The sequence below is a fragment of the Mesoplodon densirostris genome, chromosome 6 (genome assembly GCF_025265405.1).
Source record: "Mesoplodon densirostris isolate mMesDen1 chromosome 6, mMesDen1 primary haplotype, whole genome shotgun sequence".
In the NCBI taxonomy this organism is placed as follows: Eukaryota; Metazoa; Chordata; class Mammalia; order Artiodactyla; family Ziphiidae; genus Mesoplodon; species Mesoplodon densirostris.
The window spans coordinates 31,360,242-31,376,605 of record NC_082666.1 but is presented as its reverse complement, the minus strand read 5'-3'; the positions used below and the strand labels follow the sequence as shown (position 1 = coordinate 31,376,605).

The 16,364-nt window shown below is 39.2% G+C and overlaps 1 protein-coding gene across 1 annotated transcript in view; it reads right to left on the bottom strand.

The window, feature by feature from the left end:
• Positions 1–506: 506 nt before the first annotated feature.
• TMEM38B (transmembrane protein 38B) overlaps positions 507–16,364 on the bottom strand; it is an 85,312-nt gene continuing 69,454 nt past the window's right edge. Inside the window, exon 6 of the mRNA XM_060101606.1 lies at positions 507–794. Within this exon, the coding sequence (XP_059957589.1) occupies positions 579–794 (216 nt within the window). The 3' untranslated portion in view covers positions 507–578. The remainder of the gene's footprint in view (positions 795–16,364) is intronic.

The window sequence follows — 16,364 nt, the reverse complement described above, 5'->3', positions numbered from 1 at the left end:
AGTGTGTAGAAACCTTCCCTCCTTCACGGCTCCCTCCCACTGGTGCAGGTCCCATCCCTATCCTATTGTCTCTATTCTTTTTTTCTTTTGCCCTACCCAGGTATGTGGGGAGTTTCTTGCCTTTTGGGGGGCCTGAGGTCTTCTGTCAGCGTTCAGTAGGTGTTCTGTAGGAGTTGTTCCACGTGTAGATGAATTTCTGATGTATCTGTGGGGAGGAAGGTGATCTCCGTGTCCTACTCTTCCGCCATCTTCCTCCAATTTTTCTAACATTTCTTCCTCTACTTTTTCTAACATTCAAAAACACTAGCCTTTTATCAATATAAAACTATTTTAAAAATCACAGTTGAATCCTTTATATATAACTTAGAAAAACCATTTCACATACACTCATAACACTCAGGAAATTACAATCCAGAAAGGGAGAGTCTCCCTGAAACAGAAAGAAATTCTCTTTTGGTCACCTCTAATCCTTATATATAATCTTTATTTTATATCAGTTGCATAGAAGTATTTATCACAATCTGACAGGTAGATAAGAAAAAGAAAATTTTTTGCCTTCTAAAGCTCATCAAGTAAATTTAGTCAGTCTTCTTAGTATGTTTCTTTTGAACTTTATTTGAAGCATCAGCTATAGGTTTTGAGGTCGGTGAACCAGTACCACTGAGAGATGATTCTGTTTCACTTCTCTTTTCACATGACGAAAACCGCTGCTGCCAGCCAAACAGAATCCTAAACAATGTATCCTCAAAACAAGCAAAAGGCGTAACATCAGTCCCTGTAATCATCATGGTTATCTGAAAAAAAAAGTTCAATTTTGAATTTAAATACAAACGTTTTCTGTTTCCTAAAACTGAGAGGGGAAAGTGAAAAAGAAGAAAAGATTCAAAACACTTTTTTTTTTATTGAGGTGTAATTGACATATAACATTATACTAGTTTCAGGTGTACAAAATGATTCGATATCTGCATATATTATGAAATAACCACCACAATAAGTCTAGTTAACATCCGTCACCATTCACAGCACACAAAAATTTTTTTATGTGATGAGAATTTTTAAGATCTACTCTCTTAGCAACTTGCAAATATGCAATACAGTATTACAACAGTTACCATGCTATACGTTACAAACTGATGACTTATTTGTTTATAACTGGAAGTTTGAACTTTTTGACTCCTTTTAACCCATTTCACTGAGCCCCCAACTCCACTTCCGGCAACCACTAATCTGTTCTCTGTATCTATGAGCTCGCGTTTTTTTAAATTTTAGATTCCACACATAAATGAGATCATACTGTATTTGTCTTTGTCTCATTTTTTTCACCAGGCATAATGCCCTGGTTATGATGTTAGCAGTGGGCTTGTCATATATAGCCTCTATTATATTGAGGTATATTCCCTCTACACCCACTTTGTTAAGAGTTTTTATTGTAAATGGATGCTGAATTCTGTCAAATGCTTTTTCTGTATCTATTGAGATTATATGATTTTTATCCTTCATTTTGTTAATGTGATATAGCACACTGATTGATTTGCAGATGATGTACCATCCTTGCATCCCTGGAATCAATCCCACTTGATCACGATGTAAAATCTTTTTAATGTATTGTTGAATTTAGTTTCCTACTATTTTGTTGGGGGGGTTTTGCATCTATGCCCATCAGGGATATTGCCCTATAATTTTCTTTTCTTGTGGCATCCTTGTCTGGTTTTGGTTTCACGGTAATGTTGGCCTTGTAAAATGAGTTTGGAAGCATTCCCTCATCTTTTATTTTTGGAAGAGTTTGAGAAGGATTGGTATTAATTCTTGTAATGTTTGGTAGCATTCACCAGCAAAACTGTCTGGTCCTGAATTTTTATTTGTTGGGAGGTTTCTGATCACTGATACAATCTCCTTACTGGTAACTGGTCTATTCAGATTTTCTATTTCTTTGTGATTCAGTCTTGACAGGTTTTATGTTTCTAGAAGTATGTCTATTTCTTCTAGGTTGTCCACGTTGTTGGCATATAAGTGTTCATAGCAGTCTCAATCCCTTGTATTTTCATGGTGTCAGTTGTAACGTCTCCTCTTTCATTTCTGATTTTATCCACTTGAGTTCTCTCGTTTTCTTTCTTGGTGAGTCTAACTGAAGGTTTGTTAATTTTGTTTATCTTTTCAAAGAACCAACTCTTAGTTTGGTCTTTTCTATTGGCCTTTTAGTCTGTATTTCATTGATTTCTGCTCTATGTTATTTCCTTCCTTCCATTAACTTTGGGCTTCATTTGTTCTTATTCTAGTTCCTTAAGGTATAAAGTTAGGTTATTTGAGATTTTTCTCATTTCTTGAGGTAGGCATTTATTGCTATGAACTTCCCTCTTAAAACTACTTTTGCTGCATCCCATAAGATTGGAATGTTGTATTTCCATTTTTGTCTCAGGGTATTTTTTTGATTTCTCTGTTATTTCTTCACTGACCCACTGGTTGTTCTATAGCATTATGTTTAATTCCCACATGTTTGTGATTTTTCCAGTTTTCTTCCTAGTAAACAATTTCCAGTTTCATACTATTCTAGCTGGAAAAGATTCTTGATACGATTTTCATCTTCTTAAATTTATTAAGACTTGTTTTATGACCTAACATATGATGAATCCTGGAGAATATTCCATGTGTGCTTGAGAAGAATATGTATTCTGTTGCTTTTGGATGGAATGTCCTGTCTATATCTTTAGTTAAGTCTATCTAGTCTAATATGTCCTTTGGGGCAATGTTTCCTTCTTGATTCTCTGTCTAGTGATCTAACCATTGTTGTAAGTGAGGGGAGTTCAATAAGTCCCCTACTATTATTGTTTTGCTCTCTATTTCTCTCTTTAGGTCTGTTAACATTTGCTTTATATATTTATGTTGGTACATAAATATTTGCAAATGTTATATATCCTCTTATTAGAAATGACCCCTTTATCATTATGTAACGCCCTTCTTTCTAATTAGTCTTTGTTTTAAAGTCTATTTTGTTTGATATAAGTATAGCTATCCCAACTTTCTTTGGGCTTCCATTTGCATGGAATATATTTTTCCATCCCTTCACTTTCAGTCTATTTCTCTCCTCACATCTGCAGTGAGTCTCTTGCAGGCAGCATATAGATGGGTCTTATTTTTTTTTTATCCATTCAGCTACTCTATGTCTTCTGAATAGAGAATTCAGTCAAGTTACATTTAAAGTAATTAATAAGTATGTACTTATTGTCATTTTGTTAATTGTTTTCTGGCTGTTTTGTAGTTCCTCTCTGGTCCTTTCTTCTTCCCTTGCTCACTTCCATTATGGCTTGATGACCTTCTCTAGTGCTATGCTTAGATTACTTTCTTGTTATCTTTTGTGTATATACTACAGGGTTTTGCTCTGTAGTTATATTTTCATATAACAACATATGTTAGTGACAGTCTATTTTAGTTGATAATAACTTAAGTATAAATGCATTTTAATGTTCTACATTTTTACTCTCTCCCTCAATGTTTGTTGTTTTTGATGTTACATTTTACATCTTTTTATCTTGTGTGTATCCCTTAATTATTGTAGTTACAGTTATTTTGACTACTTTTGTCTTTCAACATTCGTACTAACTTTATAAGTGATTAATCCACTACCTTTCCTATATATTAACCCTTACCAGTGAGCTTTATATTTTCATGTTTTCTTGTTACTAATTAGCATCCTTTCCTTTCAGCCTAAAGAAGTCCCTTTAACATTTTGTGTAAGGTCAATTTAGTGGTGATAAGCTCTAGCTTTTGCTTGTCTGGAAAAATTCTTTCTCTCTCCTCTAACTCTGGATGTAACTGCCAGGTGGAGTAACTTAGGTTGGGAGTCTTTTTCCTTCAGTGCTTTGAATATATCATGCCACGCCATTCTGGCCTGCAAAGTTTCTACTGGAGATATCTGCTCATAGTCTTATGGGGGTTCCTTTATACCATAACACACTGTTTTTCCATTGCTACTTTTAAGAATCTCTCTTTGCCTTAAACTTTTGACATTTTAATTATAATGTGTCTTGGTGGGATCTCTTTGGGGTCCCCTTATGTGGAACTCTCTGGGCTTCCTGGATCTGCATGCTTGTTTCCTTCCCCCAGATTAGGGAAGTTTTCAGCCATTCTTTCTTCAAATAATTTTTCTGCCCCTTTCTCTCTCTTCTTTCCTTCTGGGAGCCCTGTTATGTGAACGTCAGTCCTCCTGATGTTGTCCCGTAAGTTCCTTAACCTATCTTCACTTTCTTTCATTCTTTTTCCTTTTTGCAGCTCTGATTGGGTGAGTTCCACTGCCTGGTCTTCAAGTTCACTGATGCTTTTTGCTTCTTCTAGTCTGCTGTTGAACCCCCCTAGTAAATTTTTTAGTTCAGTTATTATATTCTTCAGCTCTGTGACTTCTATCTAGTACTTTCTTATATTTCCTATTTTCTTTGTTGAAGTTCTCACTGTGTTCAATATGCATTCTTAATTTAATCTTCAGCAGAAGCAAATTAAGTTAGGTTCTGGAAAAAAAAATCTGTTCTCTATAAGTTTACACTTAATTAATGGAAAAGAACATAACTCATTAACAATAATACAAAATACCACATTCTTGAGTGCCAAATGAGCAGCATAAGCAAAAAAATACATTTAGTATTGAAAGGAAATAAGAAGATAAAATATCATTTACAGTCTACACCAAACGACCGAGAATACCTATTATTACTATGCACTTTAACATGTGCCAGAACTGTGATAAGTGTTTTGTATTACCTTATTCTCTTTAAATGTAATCCAAAAACTACTCTATTATTACTCTCATCATAGAGATGTGGAACTGAGGTTCTGACAGCTTAAGTAACTTGCTCAAAGTCACAGAGCTAATAAGTGGTTAAGCAGTTTGGAACACTCAGATTTTGAGTCTGATCACTAAATACACTGCAGTCTATCATTATCTAAAGTCACAGACTTCCAGTAAATTGTAGAATCCTGCCAGTATGAGGGACTGTAGTAAGTCTCTAGCCATCCAATTTTTTCCATATATATTTATATGTATAAGCAACTGAGACACTGAGAGACAGAATGGAGTGCCACCAATCTTTTATCTGGCAAAATGTACAGTGTTCAGAGATATTTAGATTTGCTCAAGAAATTATACTGGTGCCAAAATGAACTTGGGACAACGTTATGGACTAGAATGGTTCCCAAAAGCCCATGAATTTCCAAGAGGCAATTCCTCCAGCAGATCTCAGATCATGAATCAAACTAGATATTTTTGGAATTAAATTTTCACAAGAGGTCCCTATATAATCAGCTTTCCTGAGGACATTGGAAACAAGAGTAAATTCTTATTATCTGCAATATAGTCTAGGTAGTGGGGAGTTGGAGACAAAGTGGGTGTCCATCACAAGAGGATTGGATAAGTGAAATGTATACTGTGTAATTGTTTAAAATAATAAATTGTAAAGTTATATGGAAAAATTCTTAAAATATACTGTTAGGTGAAAATGAGACAAAGAACAAAAGCTATAACGTACTATCACTTATATAAATATAAAAATGCATGCACACAGCATTGTGAATGTACTAAACACCACTGAATTGCATAAACAGCTGATTTTGTTATGCCAATTTGACCACAATAAAAATAAACAAATAACAAATAAACCTTTTTTTAATGCATGCACATAAACTACAGGCCAGCCATGACTAAATAGCTTATATCAGACTCAGTATCTCAACAAAATCAATATAAAAGACACAAATACATAAAACAACTGTAAAAAGACACTGGAGAACAACCAATACGGGTATAACCTGGTGGGGTTATGATCCCTAAAAGAAAGGAAGTTGAACAAAGTGAACTCCACATTTATCCTGGCTTTTTCTTTTAAGGACATGTGTCAATTCACAGCATAGGGAAATGAAATGCAGAAGTCCCAAATGGGTTAAAGAGACAGAGGCTGGAGTCTGAGAAGGCCAAAGCATCTAGCACTTGAGAGCAATAACAGCTTAAAGAGGAGTGAACCACATTAAGTAAGCCCCCAAGTCCATGCGTAGTCTGTGCTGGAGGAGTTTACCAATGCTAAACTGTGCAAACATAGAAACAGATTTCAAAAACCTAGCATAGAACAACAGCTGGGAGGCCAAAGAGCTGAGCAGCCCACTGCTTGGTTCTGGGAAGACAGGTTGGAGTTCAAAGCCAGGCAAGGTGGACCTGCCCAGGGGTACACCTCGGGCTTAAATTGAGACCCCCAAAAGGGTCACATTCTAGAAGGGCAAATCTGAAACAGAATAGCACTAACAAAGCCTAAAATCCACAGGATTAAAATAATCTGCTTGTGCATTACACCTGACTGCCAAAAGAATGTTGAATGTAATCCCTGCCATCAAAAATCTTACAGACTAACCAGAGACAGCCAAGTAAATCAGTAATTACAAAACCATAAAGAGTAAGTGCAGTAATGGAGGTTTGCCCAGAAACGTTAAGTAAGGGATATGGATTTGGAAGTCATTACCATGCAAGTAAAAGGTAAAGGCATGAATTAGAATGTAATCACCTGGAGAGAATATAGAGTGAGAAGAGTCCAAATATAATGTTAACCTCCAATTTATACCATTACTGGTTAATATCTAAGAAGAATTTCTTTGGATTAAATTATTCTTTAGAATTAATAGTTACAATGAGATGTATTAGCATAATTATCCTGGTCATAGCTTGACTTCATGGACGGCCAACAAAAAACAAAAGAATTCAGGTCAAACAATGGTCCACTGTCAGGAAAACAGCAATGTCTTTTTACAAAATCCAAAAGAGATGAGTGTCAGGATCTAAAGTACTTCTGGAGAACATGAACTATACTAAGCATTTTTCAAGTTGAGTTTTAATAGAATCTCCACTCCCAGTAGATTCATCACTCAGCTAAGGAGTACTGCTGGCATCATAAATTACTGCTGAGATAGACTTATGAGGTCCATGGATGGATTTCTGTGAATTCAGCCTCTTCTTAGGGCTTAATTCAATAAGGTGACACAAATATAATGGTGACAAATGGAATGAACCCTTATTTTTCTATAAATAAAATATAAAACTGTCTCCCTACTTAGCAAACTATTAAAAGAAAAAGCATATTACCTAAATTAAACAGCATTTGACTTCATAGTCTCTTGCTTAAAAAGAGAAGTAAACCAAAGAATGTAGAAGCCCTAATCTGATATTTAAACATATCCTAAAATACAAATTAATTCCAGTAAAGAAACTGTTTGAGCTCTGCCACATTCTTTTTTTTTTAACATCTTTATTGGAGTATAATTGCTTTACATTGTTGTGTTAGTTGCTGCTGTATAACAAAATGAATCAGCTATACATATACTTATATCCCCATATCCCCTCCCTCTTGCGTCTCCTTCCCATCCTCCCTATCCAACCCCTCTAAGTGGTCACAAAGCACCAAGCTGATCTCCCTGTGCTGTGAGGCTGCTTCCCACTAGCTATCTATTTTATAGTTGGTAGTGTATATATGTCCATGCCACTCTCTCACTTCGTCCCAGCTTACCCCTCCCCTTCCCCGTGTCCTTAAGTCCATTCTCTATGTCTGGGTCTTTATTCCTGTCCTGCCCCTAGGTTCTTCAGAACCATTTTTTTTTAGATTCCATATATATGTGTTAGCATACAGTATTTGTTTTTCTCTTCCTGACTTACTTCACTCTATATGACAGACTCTAGGTCCATCCACCTCACTACAAATAACTCAATTTCATTTCTTTTTATGGCTGAGTAATATTCCATTGTATATATGTGCCACATCTTCTTTATCCATTCATCTGTCGATGGGACACTTAGGTTGCTTCCATGTCCTAGCTATTGTAAATAGTGCTGCAATGAACATTGTGGTACATGTCTCTTTTTGAATTATGGTTTTCTCAGGGTATATGCCCAGTAGTCGCATTGCTGGGTCGTATGATAGTTCTATCTTTAGTTTTTTAAGGAACCTGCATACTGTTCTCCATAGTGGCTGTATCAATTTACATTCCCACCAACAGTGCAAGAGGGTTCCCTTTTCTCCACACACTCTCCAGCATTTATTGTTTGTAGATTTTTTGATGATGGCCATTCTGACCCATGTGAGGTGAAACCTCATTGTAGTTTTGATTTGCATTTCTCTAATGATTAGTGATGTTGAGCATCCTTTCATGTGTTTGCTGGCAATCTGTGTATCTTCTTTGGAGAAATGTCTATTTAGGTCTTCTGCCCATTTTTGGATCGGGTTTTTTTTTTTTTTTTTTGATATTGAGCTGCATGAGCTGCTTGTATATTTTGGAGATTAATCCTGTGTCAGTTGTTTCATTTGCAAATATTTTCTCTCATTCTGAGGGTTGTCTTTTCGTCTTGTTTATGGTTTCCTTTGCTGTGCAAAAGCTTTGAAGTTTCATTAGGTCCCATTTGTTTATTTTTGTTTTTATTTCCATTTCTCTAGGAGGTGAGTCAAAAAAGGATCTTGCTGTGATTTATGTCAGAGTGTTCTGCCTTTGTTTTCCTCTAAGAGTTTTATAGTGTCTGGCCTTACATCTAGGTTTAAGCCCAGGTTTATCTCTGGGCTTTCTATCCTGTTTCATTGATCTATATTTCTGTTTTTGTGCCAGTACCATACTGTCTTGATTACTGTAGCTTTGTAGTATAGTCTGAAGTCAGGGAGCCTGATTCCTCCAGCTCCGTTTTTCTTTCTCAAGATTGCTTTGGCACATTCTTTATATAACATCTCATGTTATATCATTTCAAAATATGCCCAGAAAAATGTGACCTAAAATATAAGTTCCTCAAAGGCACAAACAGTACTCATGTACTTTTATATCCTCTATAGTGCATAGCAATGAGAGTATCATGAATGAACATAACTTCTACCTCATATGAATAATTCAAAGACTATTACAATATATCTATAGAAGCAAAATTTGCATAATTAATTTTTCTCTCCACCCAGAACATACTTCTTCCTGCCTCCATCTGCCCAAATCCAAACAATCCTTTGCAGGGCAACTGCAAAGTGTCTACTCCATTAAACCTCCCCCAATGCCCTCCAATAATTAACTTCTGGCACATGGCATATTCAGCCTGGTTTTCTGGTTACTCTATGCTTTCTTCATTGATGACATCACTCACTCAGACATTAATAATTATTAACCTAAATGACTGTCAAATAAATCTTCAGATCCCCATTTTTATAAATCTCTTCAATAAGTTGGTTAAATAAACTGTTCATCTGGTAGTACACTCTTAGATAAATAAGTATGAGAGAATTAAATACAGAGAGACCTATGAAAGAGCATTTTAGTCATTTATCACTCAGTCAACAAATATATATTAAAAATCTACTACATGCACCAGACACAATGCTAGGGATACAGTGCTGAATAAAAGTCCGTATCCTCATAAAGTTTAAAAGTACAATGCCTCATATTTCTTTTTAGACAATAACATATTGAAGACAGAGTCTGTGTCTTATTCAAAGTTTACATGTCCAATTGTATCCCCCAAAAGGGCCTAATACCATTGTCCCTCATTCATGTATTCAACAAAATACTCTACTATCTGAATACACCTCTCAACAGCATGCAGCATAACTGACCAGTCCATCCTTCTTAATACCATCTCCTTGTTTTTAGCAGCTTCTTTCCCGTTTCTCATTCTGGATCTTCCTTATCTAAATATTAGAAAATCTCATGACTCTGTCCTCTCTCCTGTCTCACTCTATGCTTTTGTCCCTATGTAATGGAACTGCCACCCTAAGTTAATTTATAAACTGAATATAATCTCAATAAAAATACCAACAAATTTTATTATGGAGTTAGACAAACTGCCATTAAAGTTCGTATCAATATGCAAAAAAAGCGGGGAAAAAAACTGAAAATAAACAAACATGCCAGAATATCCAGATAAGACTAAAAAAGTGCCCGATTCTCTCTCTAAATAGGATATGCAACCAGACTTTAATTTTTGCCAATCTGATGAGAAATGGTATCTGAGTGTAATTCTCATTAATATGTTCCCAAATGAGCGTCACATGTTTTCATATGTTTAAGGGACATCATATCTTTGTTGTGTGAATTGTCTGTTGATAAATTTCTTTCAATTTTTTATTAGGTTTTTAATCCTTTATCCCTTGATTTTTCTTAACAGTTCAAGAATGTTTATGAACTGCTGAATATTCAGGGTTCTACTAGAGATATTTTTTACTTTTTAAGGCTAAAATCTTGTTATGAAATATTTCTTAGAAATAAAAAGTATTTGGAATAGAGGAGTTTTTTTTCAATTTTTTTTAACTGAAGTATAGTTGATTTATTATGTCGTGTTAGCTTCAGGTGTACAGCACAGTGATTCAGTTTCTCATATTTATATATATATGTGTGTGTGTTTATATGTGTGTGTGTGTGTGTATATTCTTTTTCCGATTCTTTTCTCTTACAGGTATTACAAAGTATTGAGTATAGTTCCCTGATACATACAGTAGGTCCTTGATGGTTATCTTTTTTATATATAGCAGTGTGTATATGTTAAACTTAAAAGCTTTTGTGCAGCAAAGGAAACCATAAACAAAACAAAAAGACAACCTACAGAGAGAAAATATTTGCAAATGAGGCACTAAGAAGGGATTCATCTCCAAAATATACAAACAGCTCATACAGTTCAATATCAGAAAAACAAACAACCCAATCAAAAAATGGGTAGAAGTCTACATAGACATTTCTCCAAAGGAAACATACAGATGGCCAACAGGCATATGAAAAAATGCTCCATATTGCTAATTATCACAGAAATGCAAATCAAACCTACAATGAGGTATCATCTCACACCAGTCAGAATGGCCATCATCAAAAAGCCTATAAATAATAAATGCTGGAGAGGGTGTGGCAAAAAGGAACCATCCTACACTGTTGGTGGGAATGTAAATTGGTACAGCCACTATGGAGAGCAGTATGGAGGTGCCTTAAAAACTAAAAATAGAGAGGAGCTTCAAGATGGCAGAAGAGTAAGATGAAGAGATCACCTTCCTCCCCACAAATACATCAGAAATACATACACATGTGGAACAACTCTTACAGAACACCTACTGAATGCTGGCAGAAGACCTTAGACCTCCCAAAAGGCAAGAAACTCCCCACATACCTGAGTAGGCTAAAAGAAAAAAGAAAAAAACAGAGACAAAGAATAGGGACAGGACCTGCACCAGTGGGAGGGAGCTGTGAAGCAGTAAAGGTTTCCACACACTAGGAAGCCTGTTCGTAGGAGGAGACTGCCAGTGGCGGAGGAGGGGGGAGCTTCGGAGCCATGGAGGAGAGTGCAGCAACAGGGGTGCTGCGGGCAAAGCGGAGAGATTCCCGCACAGAGGATCGGTGCCAACCAGCACTCACCAGCCCGAGGGGCTTGTCTGCTCACCCGCCAGGACGGGTGGGGGCTGGGAGCTGAGGCTCGGACTTCGGAGGTCGGATCCCAGGGAGAGGGCTGTGGTTGCCCACGTGAACACACCCTGAAGGGGGCTAGTGCGCCACAGCTAGCCGGGAGGGAGTCCAGGAAAAAGTCTGGAGCTGCCGAAGAGGCAAGGGACTTTTTATTGCCTCTTTTGTTTCCTGGTGCATGAGGAGAGGGGATTAAGAGCGCCGCTTAAAGGAGCTCCAGAGATGGGCATGAGGCACGGGTATCAGCGCGGACCCCAGAGACGGGCATGAGACACTAAGGCTGCTGCTGCAGCGATCAAGAAGCCTGTGTGCAAGCACAGGTCACTATCCATACCTCCACCCCCCTCCGGGAGCCTGTGCAGCCCACCACGGCCAGGGTCCTGTGATCCAGGGACAGCTTTCCCGGGAGAACGCATGGAGCACCTGCTGGCCTCTGCCGCCACAAGCTTGCCCCACGTTCTGCACTGTTACCGCCGCCTCCCCCCCCACCGGCTGAGTGAGCCAGAGCCCCCGAATCAGCTGCTCCTTTAACCCCGTCCTGTCTGAGCGAAGAACAGACGCCCTCAGGCAACCTACACGCAGAGGCGGGTTCAAATCCAAAGCTGAACCCCAGGAGCTGTGCGAACAAAGAAGAGAAAGGGAAATCTCTCCCAGAAGCCTCAGGAGCAGCGGATTAGACCTCCACATCAACTTGATGTATCCTGCATCTGTGGAATACCTGAATAGACAACGAATCATCCCAAATTGAGAAGGTGGACTTTGGGAGCAAAGATATATATATAATTTTCCCTTTTTCTCTTTTTGTGAGTGTGTATGTGTATGCTTTTATGTGTGATTTTGTCTGTATAGCTTTGCTTTAACCATTTGTACTAGAGTTCTGTCTGTCCGTTTTTATTTTATTTCTTAAAAAAAATTCTATTCTTAATAATAATTTTTTTATTGTAATCACTTTATTTTATTTTATTTTATCTCCTTCCTTCCTTCCTCCCTCCCCCCCCCTTTCTTTCTTTTCTCCCTTTTATTCTGAGCCATGTGGAGGACAGGTTGTTGGTGCTCCAGCCAGGCGTCAGAGCTGTGCCACTGAGGTGGGAGAGCCAACTTCATGACACTGGTCCACAAGAGGCCTCCCAGATCCACGTAATATCAAATGGCAAAAATCTCCCAGAGATCTCCATCTCAACACCAACACCCAGCTTCATTCAACGACCAGCAAGCTACAGTGCAGGAAACCCAAGGCCAAACAACTGGCAAGACAGGAACACAACCCCATCCATTAGCACAGAGGCTGCCTAAAATCATAACAAGGTCACAGACACCCCAAAACACACCACCAAACGTGGAGCTGCCCAAGAGAAAGACAAGATCCAAACTCATCCACCAGAAGATAGGCACTAGTCCCCTCCACCAGGAAGCCTACACAACCCACTGAAACAACCTTAGCCACTGGGGACAGACACCAAAAAACAATGGAAACTACGAACCTGAAGCCTGTGAAAAGGAGACCCCAAACACAGTAAGTTAAGCAAACTGGGAAGACAGAGAAACAGAGCAGATGAAGGAGCAAGGCAAAAACCCAACAGACCCAAGAAATGAAGAGGAAATAGGCAGTCTACCTGAAAAAGAATTCAGAATAATGATAGTAAAGATGATCCAAAATCTTGGAAATAGAATGGAGAAAATAAAAAAAAACATTTAACAAGGACCTAAAAGAACTAAAGAGCAAACAAACAGAGATGAACAACACAATAAATGAAATTAAAATTCTCTAGAAGGGATCAATAGCAGAATAACTGAGGCAGAAGAACGGATAAGTGACCTGGAAGATGTAATAGTGGAAACAACTACTGCAGAGCAGAATAAAGAAAAAAGAATGAAAAGAACTGAGGACAGTCTCAGAGACCTCTGGGACAACATTAAACGCACCAACATTCGAATTATAGGGGTCCCAGAAGGAGAAGAGAAAAAGAAAGGGACTGAGAATATATTTGAAGAGATTATAGTTGAAAACTTCCCTGATATGGTAAAGGAAATAGTTAATGAAGTCCAGGAAGGACAGAGAGTCCCATATAGGATAAATCCAAGGAGAACCACGCCAAGACACATACCAATCAAACTATCAAAAATTAAATACAAAGAACAAATATTAAAAGGAGCAAGGGAAAAACAACAAGTAACACATAAGGGAATCCCCATAAGGCTAACAGCTGATCTTTCAGCAGAAACTCTGCAAGCCAGAAGGGAGTGGCAGGACATATTTAAAGTGATGAAAGGGAAGAACCTACACCCAAGATTACTCTACCCAGCAAGGATCTCATTCAGATTTGACAGAAAAATTGAAAGCTTTACAGACAAGCAAAAGCTAAGAGAATTCAGGACCACCAAACCAGCTTTACAACAAATGCTAAAGGAACTTCTCTAGGCAGGAAACACAAGAGAAGGAAAAGACCTACAATAACAAACCCAAAACAATTAAGAAAATGGGAATAGGAAGATACATATCAATAATTACCTTAAACATAAATGGATTAAATGCTCCAACCAAAAGACACAGACTGGCTGAATGGATACAAAAATAAGACCCATATATACGCTGTCTACAAGAGACCCACTTCAGACCTAGGGACACATACAGTCTGAAAGTGAGGGGATGGAGAAAGATATTCCATGCAAATGGAAATCAAAAGAAAGCTGGAATAGCAATTCTCATATCAGACAAAATGGACTTTAAAACAAAGACTATTACAAGAGACAAAGAAGGACACTACATAATGATCAATGGATCAATCCAAGAAGATATAACAATTGTAAATACTTATGCACACAACATAGGAGCACCTCAATACATAAGGCAAATACTAACAGCCATAAAAGGGGAAATCGACAGTAACACAATCATAGTAGGTTCACTCTGAAACCAAAACCAGACAAAGATGTCAGAAAGAAAGAAAACTACAGAGCAATATCATGGATAAACATAAATGCAAAAATCCTCAACAAAATACTAGCAAACAGAATTCAATAGCACATTAAAAGGATCATACATTATGATCAAGTGGGGTTTACCCCAGGAATGCAAGGATTCTTCAATATATGCAAATCAATCAATGTGACACCATATTAACAAATTGAAGGAGGAAAACCATATGATCATCTCAACAGATGCAGAGAAAGCTTTTGACAAAATTCAACACCCATTTATGATAAAAACCCTCCAGAAAGTAGGCACAGAGGGAACTTTCCTCAACATAATAAAGGCCATATATGCCAAACCCACAGCCAACATCGTCCTCCATGGTGAAAAACTGAAACCATATCCACTAAGATCAGGAACAAGACAAGGTTGCCCATTCTCACCACCATTATTCAACATAGTTTTGCAAGTTTTAGCCACAGCAATCAGAGAAGAGAAAGAAATAAAAGGAATCCAAATTGGAAAAGAAGAAGTTAAGCTGTCATTGTTTGCAGATGACATGATACTATACATATAGAATCTTAAACATGCTACCAGAAAACTACTAGAGCTAATCAATGAATTTGGTAAAGTAGCAGGATACAAACTTAATGCACAGAAATCTCTTGCATTCCTATACACGAATGATGAAAAATCTGAGAGTGAAATTAAGAAAACACTCCCATTTACCACTGCAACAAAAAGAATAAAACATCTAGGAATAAACCTACCTAAGGTGGGCTCCCCTGGTGGCGCAGTGGTTGAGAGTCCGCCTGCTGATGCAGGGGACACGGGTTTGTGCCCTGGTACAGGAAGATCCCACATGCCGTGGAGCGGCTGGGCCCATGAGCCATGGCTGCTGAGCCTGCGCGTCCGGAGCCTGTGCTCCGCACCGGGAGAGGCCACAACAGTGAGAGGCCCGCGTATCGCAAAAACAAAACAAACAAAAAAACCTACCTAAGGAGACAAAAGACCTGTATGCAGAAAATTATAAGACACTGATGAAAGAAATTAAACATGATACAGGGACCCCAGAGGAAGATGGTGGAAGAGTAAGACGCGGAGATCACCTTCCTCCCCACAGATACATCAGAAATTCATCTACACGTGGAACAACTCCTACAGAACACCTACTGAACGCTGACAGAAGACCTCAGACCCCCCAAAAGGCAAGAAACTCCCCACATACCTGGGTAGGGCAAAAGAAAAAAGAATAAACAGTGACAAAAGGATAGGGACGGGACCTGCACCAGTGGAAGGGAGCCGTGAAGGAGGAAAGGTTTCCACACACTAGAAGCCCCTTCGCGGGCGGAGACTGCAGGTGGCGGAGGGGGAAAGCTTCGGAGTAGCGGAGGAGAGCACAGCAACAGGGGTGTGGAGGGCAAAGCGGAGAGATTCCGGCACAGAGGATCAGTGCCCTCAGGCACACACCAGCCCGAGAGGCTTGTCTGCTCGGCCGCCGGGGCGGGCGGGGCTGGGAGCTGAGGCTCGGGTATCATCGGGTTTCAGTCGGAGCGCAGGGAGAGGACTGGGGCTGGCGGCAGGAAGAGAGCCTGAAGGGGTTAGTGCACCACGGCTAGCCCGGAGGGAGTCCGGGGAAAAAGTCTGGAGCTGCCGAAGAGGCAAGAGACTTTTTCTTCCCTTTTGTTTCCTGGTGCGCGAGGAGAGGGCATTAAGAGAGCTGCTTAAAGAAGCACCAGAGACGGGCGCGAGCTGCGGCTAAAGGCGCGGACCCCGGAGACGGGCGTGGGACGCTGGGGCTGCTGCTGCCGCCGCCACAAGGCCTGTGTGCGAGCACAGGTCACTGTCCACCCCGCCTTCTGGGGAGCCTGTGCATCCCGCCACTGCTGGGGTCCCGGGACCCAGGGACGGCTTTCCCGGGAAAGTGCACGGAGCGCCTCGGTCTGGTGCAATGTCACGCCGGCCTCTGCCGCTGCAGGCCCGCCCCACACTGCGCGCCCCTCCCTCCCCTCTGCCTGAGTGA